Raw genomic sequence first — 13,232 nt, forward strand, 5'->3', positions numbered from 1 at the left:
GGAAAACTACCCCCACAAAAGCCGAAGATTGAATGTATGTGTGTGTGTCAGAGTGATAATAAATGAAACCAAAATGAAAACTGTAGTCTGTCAAGCTCCATTTCAGTAGTAATGAATATTGATAATAATATTGGTTATTGTTCTCAGGGCAAAAGAGTAAAACAAAGGAATTAAGGTAGGAAGGATTAATTTGCTCATCTTCAAATTTGGGCAGCTATATCTCCAGGGAGAGTCCCCAAACAGAGTGCATTGAGGGCAGCTAGAGGGCTTAGAGGATTGAGAGCTAGACCTAGAGACAGGAGGTCCTGGGTTCAAATGTGGCCTCAGACATTTCCTAGCTGGGTGACCCTGGGTAAGTCACCTAACCTTCATTGCCTAGCCCTTACTACTCTTCTGCCTTAGAACCAATACACAGTATTGATTCTAAGATAGTGGCTAAGGGTTTAAACAAAACAAAACAAAACAAAAAAGAGTACATTGAGTTCTCTGGGGTTGAGAGGGGAAAGGGCAAAGTGCTTTGCCTCTATGATCTTATTTGAGATACTTTATACTTAAAATACATAAAATACTAAAAAATACTTAAATAGAAAAGTGACTGAGTTTGGCATTCTTTCTTGCAGTAATTTTGGTCCTGTTCTTTTGAAGATTTTAAAACCATGTTTTCAAAAATTATTATTATTAATATGTTTAAAACTTTTTTCAACTGCCACATAGTTTTTTTTCTTTCCTATATCCTGTCCTCTCACCCAAAAAACAAACAAGACACACAAAACAAATATGCTTAGTCTAGCAAAACAAATTCCTATATTAACCATATTGCATTCTGTATATTTAGTCTGCCACATCCTTATCAATTGAGCTTTTTTCCTAATGAGTTCTCTGGGATCATGTTGATCATTGTACTGATTAGAGTTGTTAAGTCTTTAAAAATTGGCTTTATATCTCTGTGGTTACAGTATAAATTGTTCTCCTGGTCCTTTATCATTGTTATCAGTTCATACTTCCCAGATTTCTTTGAAACTGTCTCTTCCATAATTTCTTACAACATGACAAATATTTTTTGCTCATTCCCCAAGTGATGGGTACTTCCTTAATTTCTATTTTTTTAACATGACCTTTTCTTCTTTCTTTGATCTTTTTGAGGCATAAGCCCACCGTGGTATACGTAATTTAACAACTTTCTGGCATCGTTCCAAATTACTTTCTGGATCACAGCTCCAGCAGCAGTGCACCTATGTGCCTGTTGTCCCCCAGAAGTCTCTTTAAGAATTATTATTTTCCTTTTTGGCTGTCAATTTTGCCTCATGGGCATGATCCTTGCTGTTCCATGAACAAGAAACTCCACCTTGTCTCCAGGTATTTTTTCTCTCATTCAGTGCCTGCTCTGCATCAGTCACTGTGCTAAGTGCTTGGGCTACAAAAAGAGATAAAAAGACAGTTCCTAGGAGGCAGGTAGGTGGCTCAGTGGCCTGAAAGCAAGGCCTAGACACAGGAGGTCCTGGGTTCAAATATGAGTTCAGACCCTTCCTAGCTATGTGTTCCTGAGCAAGTCACGTAACCCCCACTGCCTAGCCCTTCCCACTCTTCTGCCTTGGAGCCCATATTTATTATTGAGTCTAAGATGGAAGAAAAGGGCTGGGAGAAAAAATAGCTTCTGCCCTCCAAGAGCTCCCAGTCTAATGGGGAAGACAACAAGCATATGCAAGAACCAATTCTAGAGTGGATACAGAGGAAATCATTGTGAGAGAAGACACTCCAGTGGCTTCCTCAAGAAGGTGGGAAAGTCAGGAGCCAAGAGGAGGAAGGAGGGCGTCCCAAGCATGAGCGAAGGCCAGAGAAAATGCCTGGAGACCAGACGGCATTGTTTGTTTGTGAAAGGGCTGCTGGTGGCTCAGAGTGTAGATGCTGGGCCTCCAGTCAGAAAGATCTGAGTTCAAACTTGGCCTCCGACATTAGTTGTGGGACCTGGTGACTGCTTAGGCTTTTCCACGGAGGCCCCCTCTTCCCATCCCCTTCTGAGGGGGTTTTCTTGGCAAAGATATGGGAGTGGTTTTGCCATTTCCTTCTCCTGCTCATTGGACAGATGAGGAACCCGAGGCAGAGTGAAATGACTCGTCCAGGTTCACAAAGATAGTCATTGTCTGAGGCCACATTTGAATTCAGGTTTTTCTGGTTCCAGGTCCAGCGGCTCTATTTGCTGGGCCATTTAGATGCTCAATGACTCTGGGAAATCATGTAATTTCTGCTTGTCTCCGTTTCCTCAACCATCAAGTTAGGACAATAACAACACTTACCTTTCAGGATTGGTGTGAGGATCAAAAGCACTAATGCATCTCTTGGGGTGGGGGGGAGCTTGTTTGCTAAATGGACAGAAATCCAAGTCTGGAGATGGGAGGTCCTGCATTCAAATCTGGCCTTAGACTCATCTTGGTTGTGAGCCAGATTTGAAGGACTTCCTATATCCAGACTTGGGTCTCTATCCACTGAGCAACCTAGCTGCCCCTGGGAGATAATATTTGCAAAGCACTTAGCATGGTGCCTGGCACACGGTGAAAACTATATAAATGCTGAGAGGATAGAGCACTGGGTCTAGAGTCAGGCAGAATCATTTTCCTGAGTTCAAATTGGATCTCAGAAACTTGCTAGTTGTGTGACCCTGGGCAAGTCACTTAACTATGTTTGCCTTTGTTTCCTCATCTGTAAAATGAGGCAGAGCAGGAAATGGCAAACTGCTCCAGTATCTCTGCTAAGAAAAACCCAAATGGGGTCATGGAGAATCAGACACAACTGAAAAACAACTGAAGAACAACATGAAGTTGGAAGGGAGAGCTAGTTTGTCAAATTAAAGAACTGGGATCCAGGAAAGCTATGACAAGGTAGAATGATGGGTTGATCTAATGAACCAAATGTTTTAGAAATTAATGAAAAGTACTACATTTAGATTTTTTAAAAAATCATATCACATAAGTACAAGATAAGAAATGCATGGAATGGAAAAAAAAGACTTGGAGAGTCTCTAATTGATAAATAGTTAAAGGATATGAATAGCCAGTTTTCAAGTGAAGAAATTAAAGCCATCAATAATCATATGAAAAACTGTTCTAAATCCCACTTGATTAGAGAAATGCAAATTAAAACACTTCTGAGGTAATACCCACACCTATCAGATTGGCCAGTATGACAGTAAAGGAAAATAATAAATGTTGGAGGGGATGTAACAAAATTGGGACACCCATGTATTGCTGTTGGAGTGTGAACTGATCCAACCATCGTGGAGGACAATTTGGAATTGTGTCCAAAGGGCTATAAAACAATGCATACCCTTTGACCCCGTAATACTGTTAGTAGGTCTGTATCCCAAAGAGATTTAAAAAATGGGAAAAGACTTGTGTGTACAAAAATATTTATAGCTGCTCTTTTTGTGGTGGCAAAGAATTGGAAACTAAAGGGATGTCCCTCAACTGGGGAATGGTTGAATGATTGTGGTATATGATAGTGATGGAATACTATTGTGCTGTAAGAAATGAATAGGAGGATTTCAGAAAGAGCTGGAAAGACCTTCGTGAACTGATGCAGAGTGAAATAAGCAGAACCGAGAACACAGTACACAGTAAGTGAAATGTGGTGGGATGATCAATTGCGACAGACTTTGCTACTAACAGCAATACAACGATCCCGAATGATTCTGTGGATCTTATGAAAAAGAATGCTATCCACCTCCAGGGAAAGAACTGCTGGGAGTAGAAATGTGGATAAAAACATATGGTTTATCGCTTATCAATTTGGGTATATGTTTTAGGTTTTGGTTTTATAAGATTCATATACAAAAATGAATAATACAGAAAAATATTTTGTGTGATAATACATGTTTAATCCAGATTGAATTGCTTGTCAGCTCTGGAAGCAGGGAGGAAAGAAGTGAGGGAGACAATATGGATCATTTAATTTTTGGAAAATGTGGACATTTATTATTAAAATAAAGACTTAGGGTTTTAATGGACTACAAGCTTAATAAGTTAACAATGAGATTTGGTGGCCAAGGAAGGCTGTGATAAAGAGAAGCATGGTGTCTAAGTCACAGGAGGTGACAGTCTATTGTACTCTGCCTGGGCCAACACCATCTGGAGTATTGTATTTTGTCTTCAGTGCCACAATTAGGAAGGATAGCCTGGAGTACATCCAAAGAAAAATGCCTCAGGAGTATTACAAGGAACTCAGGGTGTTTAACTTGGAGAGGAGAAGGGGCAGGATATCTGTCTTCAGGTATTTTGAGGTTTGTCATATGGAAGAGGAATTAGCTTTGTTTTGCTTGGCCCGGAAGAGCTGAACACGGAGTAAGGAATAGAAATGATAAGAAGGCAGATTTCATCTTAATATAAGGCAGAAAACTTTCTAGCAATTAGAGCTGTCCCAAAGCAGAATAGGCTGCCGTAGGACATCAAGAATTGCTAACAATTGGTGTCCTTTAAATCCATGCCCTAAGATACTTGTTGAAGATACAGTAGAGAATTCTTGCTTTATGTCTAAGTGGGGTAAGTGGTTCCTTCCAACTTTGAAATTCTATACCCTTTTGCACATTAATAGTTTATCGGCAGATGATATATTTTAAAAAACTCTTTCCTTTTGTCTTAGAATTGATATTAAGTATTGGTTCCAAAATAGAAGAGAAGGACTAGGCGATTGGGGTTAAGTGTCTTGCCCAGGGTCATATAATTAGGAAGTGTTTGGGGCCATATTTGAACCCAAGACTTCCCATCTCTAGGCCTGGCTCTTTATCCACTAAGTCACCTAACTGCTTTGAAGATTATCTTGCTCATTACAAATGTCAGCAAACATTTAATTATTAAGTGCTTACTATGTGCAAGGCTCCGATCTAAGCACTGGTACATAAAGAAAGGCAAAGAGCCCCTGGCCTTCAGGGCCTTGCATTCTAATGAGGATTTGCAAATAACTTATACACCAGAAAATTTGCAAATGACTACATATCCAGGAAAAATATATTGTAAATGGAAGATGATCTCAGAGGTAGGCATTGTCTGAGGAGAGGGACTGATGAGGAAAGGCCTTTTCTGGAAGGGAAGACAGGAACTGAGTCTTGGGGGAAGCCAGAAGGTGGAGAAGAGGAGAGAATTCCAGGCATGGAATGTACAATGAGTTTAAATACATGGCGTTGGGAGGAGAAAATGGATCTCATATAGTCATTAAAGTAGATTTCTGAGGGACCCCACTTAGAAACATTTCATTAGCCATTAGTGTGACTTGCTTTATGTCCTTGAAATAACAAAAGTGCACTAATTTTTCAATTATCCAGCCTTTCCGCTAATTCACCTAGCTCTTCTGAATCAATAGCATTATTGTATGTGCTACAAATTAAGATTTTTGTTCCTCTTTTCTAGCCCAGTGTCATCTCCCCTAACATTTGTCTAGTGGCTCATAATGCCTTTTCTCCTCCTTCTCCAATACAACTGGAGAAAGCTACAGAAGCTGGGGTTTAGATTCTTTTGATGAGGTCATGGCATTATCTTCTCACTTAGGAGAACTCTAATCATAAGAAAAATCATTTACAGAACATTCTTGCTTCTTTAATCTTTAAAATGAAATTCAGCCTAGTGAGGGGGGCTGGCAGTGTGGTTTAATTTTAATTTTTATAGGGAACTCCCAGGTGAGAAGACTCTAGCATTGCAGGTTGGCAACATCTCTGTAAATTATAGTTTTAGAGCAGGAGTCTCGTGAATAAACTAGGGAAAAGGTCTTTGAACCTGGATGGAAAAAGTACATCTTTATTTCAATATAATTTGCTTTTGTAATCCTTTATCTTCTATTTTAGGAATTTTAAAATTCTGAGAAAAGATTCATAGACTTTCAGACTGCCAGAGAGGCCCATGACAAAAAAAGGTTAAGCACTTGTCTCAGAAAGTTGCCCAGAACAGTAATTGGCTAAGCTATTTGTCCAGGATCACACACAGCCATTATGTGTCACTTGATGCCTGTTCCTCCTGACTCTGAGACAAGCTCTCTAATCATCCCCATTAAAGAGAGAATAAGAAAATCTTAATTAAGTGAATAGAGCTGGGATTTGTTTCTTACTCCACTGAAGTCCTTTCTCCATTGGCTCATGGTGGCATGGTCTGAAGGTTATGTGAGTTAAATGTGACGTTTTTGAGCCACAATCATTCTGTTTTCTAAAGCATGACATGATTGAAATCTGCATAGGTGTTGCTACTGAGGCATTGTTTTTCTTAACCTTTTTCCCCCTTATAAACTGTTAATTAATACACTGCAAGTCAAACCATCACAGCTTTACTTTTGCTTTGGGATTGTTCTCCCTTTGGCACTTCTTCATTTCAGTCCTCATTTATCAGACCAGGAAACTGTTAAGCACAAAGGATTTAGGAGGGCAGGGGTTCAATGGACAAATAGTATAGACCTACTCCTGTTGGGCTCATAAAATTTTCTGTAGAAACAAGAAGGGAAAGGATTGAAAAACACTGAAATTTGAAAGAGCTCAGAAGTAGCCAGTGTTCTCTGAACCTAGGACCACTGATTTCCTTTCTGAAAGATTAAAGGCTTCGAGTTGTGCTTTCCATGAGTGGAATTATGTCTGCATCCATCCAGGGATATTCAATTAGCCTAATTTCCTCAGTCAAGTCAATAAACATTCATTAAACACCTACTATGTGCCAGGAACACTGTTCCAAATGCTTGATACACAAAGAAAGGCAGAAAGAAAAAAAAAGTCTCCACTTTCAAGGGGTTCTCTGTCTAATGGGGGAGAGAATAAGCAAACAATGGAACTATGATTTGTATTATGGTACAAAAATATATGCAACACAACACAGAATAACTTGGAGACAGTCTCAGAGGAAAGGCACTAAAATTGTTCCATAAGAGATACATTTGGGAACCCCACAGTTTGATTAAAGACTGGGATCAAAACTTTGATTTGGGACTCAGTAATACTGAACAAATAGAAGGGGCAGCTGGGTAGCTCAATCAGTGGATTGAGAGTCAGGCCTAGAGATGGGAGGTCCTAGGTTCAAATCTGGCATCAGACACTTCCTAACTGTGTGACCCTGGGCAAGTCACTTGACCCCCATTGCCTAGCCCTTACCACTCTTCTGCCTTGGAACCAATACAGAGTATTGATTCCAAGACCTAAGGAAAGGGTTTAAAAAAATAACAATGGGGTGTGGTGTCAGGGAACACCAGGATGTCTTTGTATCCCTTGGGAGACTCTGAGTTCTATACTACCAGAGATTCTTAAACTTAAAAAATAAATGACCATACTTCAATATAATTGGCTTCCTTTGTGACCTGTGCATTTTATGTACTTTAAGCATTACTCTGAGAAAGTTCAGGGACTTTAACAATCTATTATGATGTAAAAATGGGTAAAAACACCTGGTTTAGAACTTAATTGTTTTCCATTCTCTTAGCTAACCTACTGGTACACTTATTAGTCATCCCATAAATATCTTGGTCCCTACTATGGTTTTAAATAAAATTTCATGTTTCTTCAGGCCCCTTTGGCATAGCCACAGCTTTAATAAATTAGCGTATATAGTATATATGTACATTTATATAGTGCTTTCAGGATTTGCATTCATTCCCCATTAAATTGTGAGATCCTTTAAGGTAGAAACTGCTTTATGCCTTTCCTTGTATCCCCATACAATGCCTGGCATACTGTAGATAACAAATACTTGCTGGCTCACACACATTATCTCATTTAAGCCTGGCAAACAACCTGTAAGGTAGATATTAGAGGTGTATATTCTCATCCTTGTACAGACGAGGCTCAGAGAGATTTGGTGACTTGCTCTGGACTCAGAGCTGGCATATGTCTGCATACACCATCATTCCATCGGTCCAGGTAACCTGTCTTCCTACTAAGTGAAGAAAGCTGGGATTCGAACCCTAGATTTTCTTGAAACTAAGGTTAGCATCTTATCCTCATATCTTCTTAATCGACCACCAGATTGGCATTGTAGTCTATGGTGTACACAGAGAGGTAACCCAATCAGGTTAAGTGCCGGTGGCCAGTTTGCGAAAGAAGTGAACTCCCCGGTACTTGGAGATCTTTCCTCCCTTGGCTACAGGAGGATGCATTTCTAACCTTTGAAGGTTGGGTCCATCTGTAAAACAAAAACCTTGTTTTAAAATTGTTCTAAATCGAAATGTATACGTTATATTTAAATGAACACAGAAGTCCTAGTCATGGTTTTCCAACGTTGTGCACATTGGAAATCCCAAATTTACACGGGAATAGCTGGAGAACTAACTACCTGGGAGTCAACCACAGAGCCAGTGTACCGTGAGCAGGGAGGAACGCCAGGAGATGTAGAGAGAAAAGGGGAGGGCGGTCCACCCACTGGAACAAAGGGCCAAAGAAAACACCCGCTCTTCGCCTCCCTTTCAACGTCCCTCCCCCAACCCAAACAAACCCGAAAACCCATAACCTTGCACACCGGAGTGCTCTGCCAGAACGGTTGCAACACCGTCCCTGACCGCAGCTGGAAAGGTTCCCATCCCTGTGGATGCGTGCGTATCTGTGTGTATGCGCGCGCGGGGTGTACGCTGTGAGTATGCGTGTGTGCACAGGACGGAGCCTCGATCCGCGCGGAACTGACTAGGAGAGCGCGTGGATCCAATCCACGTGCGCTGCCCAACGCTGCGCCAAGCCCTAGTGTATCCCCATAGGGAGGCGCCCTGCCCCGTCCCTCTATCCCGAGGGTCTTGGAGCTCGGGTCCCACCTCCTCCGGCCCCTAGTTTGCAAACAAAGAGCGCGGGTCTGGACCAGCATCCCTGTTGACCCAGGCCTGTCCTTTGGGACTTTGTACGAAGTTGGGAAAGAGCAGCACCCGTCCACCCCAAAACTTGCCCTTTCCTGAAGATTGGGGGTGGGGGGTGGGATTCCAGTCGAAAGACAGTCCGAAGAGGCTGCCCACCTCGCCTCCCCCCCTTTGGTGGGGACCCATTAGAGAAATAGCAACAGGCAGGTTTTATCTCCTGCTTGGATTCCAGGACCGGAGTACCCTGCTTCTTTTCTGGGCAGTGAACAAGGTGTCCAAGGATAGGGCGCGTCCCAATCAGGTCTATGAGGTGGCTAGAGAGTCGGGGAGGTGAGCCCAGCCTTTAGCCCCGAAGGGGCTTCCTCCCTGGCCCCTCCCCTTTCCCTTCTTCCCCGCCCCCGCCACTCCGTCCGTGTGGGACAAAGGTAAGGACTAGAAAGCCCAGCCGGGCTCGCTGCCTTCGGGAGCTACCAAGAGCGTGCCGGGTGCAGGGGAGAGGAGTCGGGGCGTGAGCATAGAGCGGACGGCCCCGGGGGCAGCCGCTGCCTAGAGAGCGCGCCAGTCCCAGGGGGCCACACTGGACTGGCCGATCTGCCCAGGAAGCTGGTTATCCCGGGCCGGCCAGTCGCCCCGCGGCCAGACTTAGCTCCCCAGGCGTCCCCTTCGGCAGCCCCAGCTCCTCCCGGGGCTGGTTCCCCACCCTTATCTTCCCCTCCTCTCCTCCTGTCTTCCTCCTCCCCCTTGGCTCCGCCCCTTCCCCAGAGTCCGCCAGCCTCCTGGCTTAAGTCCTGGGCTCGGAGGTGTCATGCCTCCTGCTGCTCTGGCTTTGACGTTGCCGGGGGCATCCGTACTGGTCTGGGGCCACTGGGGCTGCTGCTAGTTTGGGAGCGGGCTGTTGCACTGCTCTGAGTAGTTGTGGGGCTTTCCCTCCAGAGGGTTTTCGGAGAGAGAGAGAGAGTGTGTGTGTGTGTGTGTATGTGCACAAGAGTCTAGGAGGGCTTTTTGCCTTGCCTTGCCCTCTTTCCTCCAGCCTGTCAGTAGTGACTAACAAAGAAAGAGCCCGCAGATGGGAGAGCGGGCGAGGGGTCTGCTCTGAAGCGGTCCTCCGCTCCACCTCCTTCTAAACACTCCTGGAAAACGAAAGGAGGCAGCGCTGAGCCCGAGCTTGCTGGCTTCCAGCTGCAAAGCAAATCGGCAGGAGATGGAAGATGGAAGAAAGAAGTGGTGGGGTAAGGCATTCAGGAAAGAACGAATGGTTCTTGAAGGGGGATATTCATGATTCTTGGGAATTCTTTTCTTGCCCTTCCTCTTTTCCTTTTCTTTAACCATTGGGACACCTATCTCTGCTTCCACCTCGCTGGTTCGGTTAACTGTGCCCCTTTCTTTGTGGCTGCCTGCCTGCCTGGGGGTAAGCAGAACTAGACTCAACTTTGTGATGGTAAATTCACTGATTTTAATTTTTCCCTCTCTTCTCTGACGCCTGAAGGGGAGTCCACGTTACCCATCCTTTCTAGTGTTCTAGTGAGTGATAAGAGGTTTGAGAAGGGATGAAAGTGCTGATTTGGGTGCTTCCAGCCCTCCTTGTATTTAGGGACTATCACGTTTCCCTGTCAGAAAGGGGAAACAAACTTGGGAGAATAGTCTAGGGAGGACTACTTGGTTGTAATATTTTTGATAGATTTTAAAACAATTTACATTGTCTTTTTGTTGTTATTAATACATTCTGAACTTCCATAAGGAGTATTTCCATATGTAAAGCAGAGGTGATAATGAGGATTGCAAATCATATAAGGAATCTGTTACATTATCTCTCTCTCTCCCCTCTTTTCCTTCCTTCCTTCCTTCCTTCCTTCCTTCCTTCCTTCCTTCCTTCCTTCCTTCCTTCCTTCCTTCCTTCCTTCCTTCCTTCCATCCATCTTAGAATCTGTACTAAAAGTATTAGTTCCAAGATAAGAGCAGTAAAGGCTAGACAATGGGGGTTAAGTGACTTGTCCAAGGTCACATAGCTAACAAGTGTCTGAGGTCTGATTTGAACCTAGGACTTCCCATCTATAGACCTGGCTCTCTAACCACTGAACAACCCAGCTGCCCCTTCTTTTCTTTTTTAAGTATATAATTTCATCATAAAACAAGTTGTTCCAAAATAAGTAAAGGTTGTCATTCAGTATTTTTTTTGAAGTTCTGTTGAAAAAGTGAATGCTCATTTATACCCTGCCCTCAACTATTGTTACTGGTAAAATAAAGCCATGGGATTGGTCTTTAACCTGACATTTAGACAACTAGAGTTTAGAGTCTTTTTGTGGGACCTCATACAAAAATGCTTCCTTTCATCTCAAAGATGTCATGTAATGCTAAATAAACAGGCAATCAGAAGTATCATGGGCTTTTCCATTTTAATTTTTTATGGGCTACAACCACAGTTGGAATGGTATTCAGTGCTTCAATCAGGATAATTATAAGAAAAAGATCAGGGTGGGTTGGTTTTTGGAGGTAGAAAGAAGTGCTTACAAAACGATAGTCTTAGTTGAGTTGTGTCAGAAGATAATTAATACCTTGGCACAGTTTGGCTTCCCTAGGGTTAAGGGGAGCAATTAAAAAAAATAAGGAAAGGTAAATTGGAAATTCTTACAGCCTAGAAAATTTCAGGCCTTCAGATATTTAAAATAAATAGAGCTAAAAATAAAAGTAGTTATTGTAGAATTCACTGTTTCATCAGTGTTAGACATTTATGTTAAGCTCCCCACCCTGTTTCCTGGGCCCCCAACCCACAATTAAGCTTACTTTTTAAACCGTACCACTGTATCTGTATCCTGATCTCTCAACTCAGTAGAATCAAAGAAGAGTGTGAGAAGTTGAGCGTCCAGGACATTAATGTGTTTACAAGTAATTTTTTTTTCATTGAAATTCTGCAGTGATTTGTCATCCATTATTTAGTAACTAAACCTACAGGTGTGGTAATGGATAAATTTCAGAGCCGTTTAAGAAGTGACTTGGGGAAGAAAAAGTGTGAATATTAAAATTTGAATGGGATTGTTTTGGCCTCAAGACTGGTTTGTTTGAAGTTCACTCCAGGTTAATACCGTGTAGCATTTATAAAAGGCATTTCTTTAGAGACAGGATAGGCCAGGAGGTAAGTAATTAGAGCCACTGGTTCAGACATAGCTGAGACTTAGTGTTTTAGCAATGTTCTGATGATCAGCATTTCAAACGCCCTATACCTTGGGATCTGATTTAAGGAAGATTTGGGGAGGTCTGGTTTTAATTCCTTATATGAATGTCTCTTGAGATTTGGGGGTGATGTCAGGGCAAGGTTGAGGTGCTTCCAGAGGTCCCCCTAAATGGATAATTTCTTGCCTCTCACTTTTTCCCAGTGCCTAAGGCTTATCTTGGGCATTCTGCATCTGGGAGATACCCTCTCCACCTCCCCCAATGCATCCTCTAGGGTCCTTGGACCATCTGTCCTTCGATCATTCAGGGATGTTCAGTTAGATCTGGTTCAAGCCTTCGGGAATGGAAGGTCAAATTGGAATTTACGAGGGCATTTGCCTTGGGGAAGAGGGAGGAGAGAGCAGAGAGGGCACAACTCTCCCAGCAAAACAAACATCTCCACAGTTGTCTTTGTACCCTGTTGGCACTTTATTGTCTTTAACCCCTCTCAGAGCTGAGGCACATTAGGTAAAATATAAGCTCTAGCAATAGTCTACAAAGAAGCCTACATAAGCTTTCTAGTACTCACATTCTCGTTCTTGTTCTCCAGAATTAGTCTCTTCCAAGAAATCGAATTACTACAGACATACCCACACCCCCATTTAATGGCAGTGTTGGGGGGTGGCGCTGGCAGATAGTCTCATAGCAACACTGGTGTATTCTTAAAGGGGGTGAATGAATAAGTGATAATTGCAGCAGGGTTTGGTGGGGTTTGTTTATAATATAGTAACTATGATACTGTGAAACTCTGATGGGTGGAGTGACTTTATTTGGGATATAAGCATGTAACACTTTGAATTACTCTGATTGGTGTGGCATTGGCTCCACTTAATGTATAGTGCTTCAGCAGTGCTCAAACTTTTTGGTCTCAAGGCCATTTTACATGCTTAAAATTTATTAAGGATATTCTACCCCTCCTCCACAAAGAGCTTTTGTTTACATAGGTTATCATTATTGATATATATGGGATTAGGTTTTAAAACCTCTCAGTAGTATGAAAACAGTTTTAACATCATAGACCTCCTGAGAAGGTCTTGGGAACCCCCAGGGGTCCATGGACTACCTTTTGAGAACTACTGGTATAGTAGAATGAAAATAATTTAAAAGACATCCTTATCCAGTTATTATTACTTAAACCTGAATTCTCTTTAAGAAGATGCAATTTGCAAAACAAACAAAAAATTTTGTATGCAAGAACTGGAAATTGAAGGGATGCTCATCCATTGGGGAAT

The 13,232-nt window shown here is 42.5% G+C and overlaps 1 protein-coding gene across 7 annotated transcripts in view; it reads left to right on the forward strand.

The window, feature by feature from the left end:
• PSD3 (pleckstrin and Sec7 domain containing 3) overlaps positions 1-13,232 on the forward strand; it is a 784,568-nt gene that overhangs the window by 249,658 nt on the left and 521,678 nt on the right. The window contains exon 1 of one of the 7 annotated variants that reach the window (XM_056813643.1): positions 8,937-10,022. The exons of 5 other annotated variants lie outside the window; for them this stretch is intronic. In XM_056813643.1, coding sequence (XP_056669621.1) covers positions 10,002-10,022 — 21 coding nt within the window. In that variant the 5' untranslated portion in view covers positions 8,937-10,001. Of the gene's footprint in view, positions 1-8,936; positions 10,023-13,232 lie in introns of those variants that run through there. One more of the 7 variants, XM_056813640.1, reaches the window with a different exon arrangement.

Source organism: Monodelphis domestica, chromosome 1 (assembly GCF_027887165.1).
Source record: "Monodelphis domestica isolate mMonDom1 chromosome 1, mMonDom1.pri, whole genome shotgun sequence".
Taxonomy (NCBI): Eukaryota; Metazoa; Chordata; class Mammalia; order Didelphimorphia; family Didelphidae; genus Monodelphis; species Monodelphis domestica.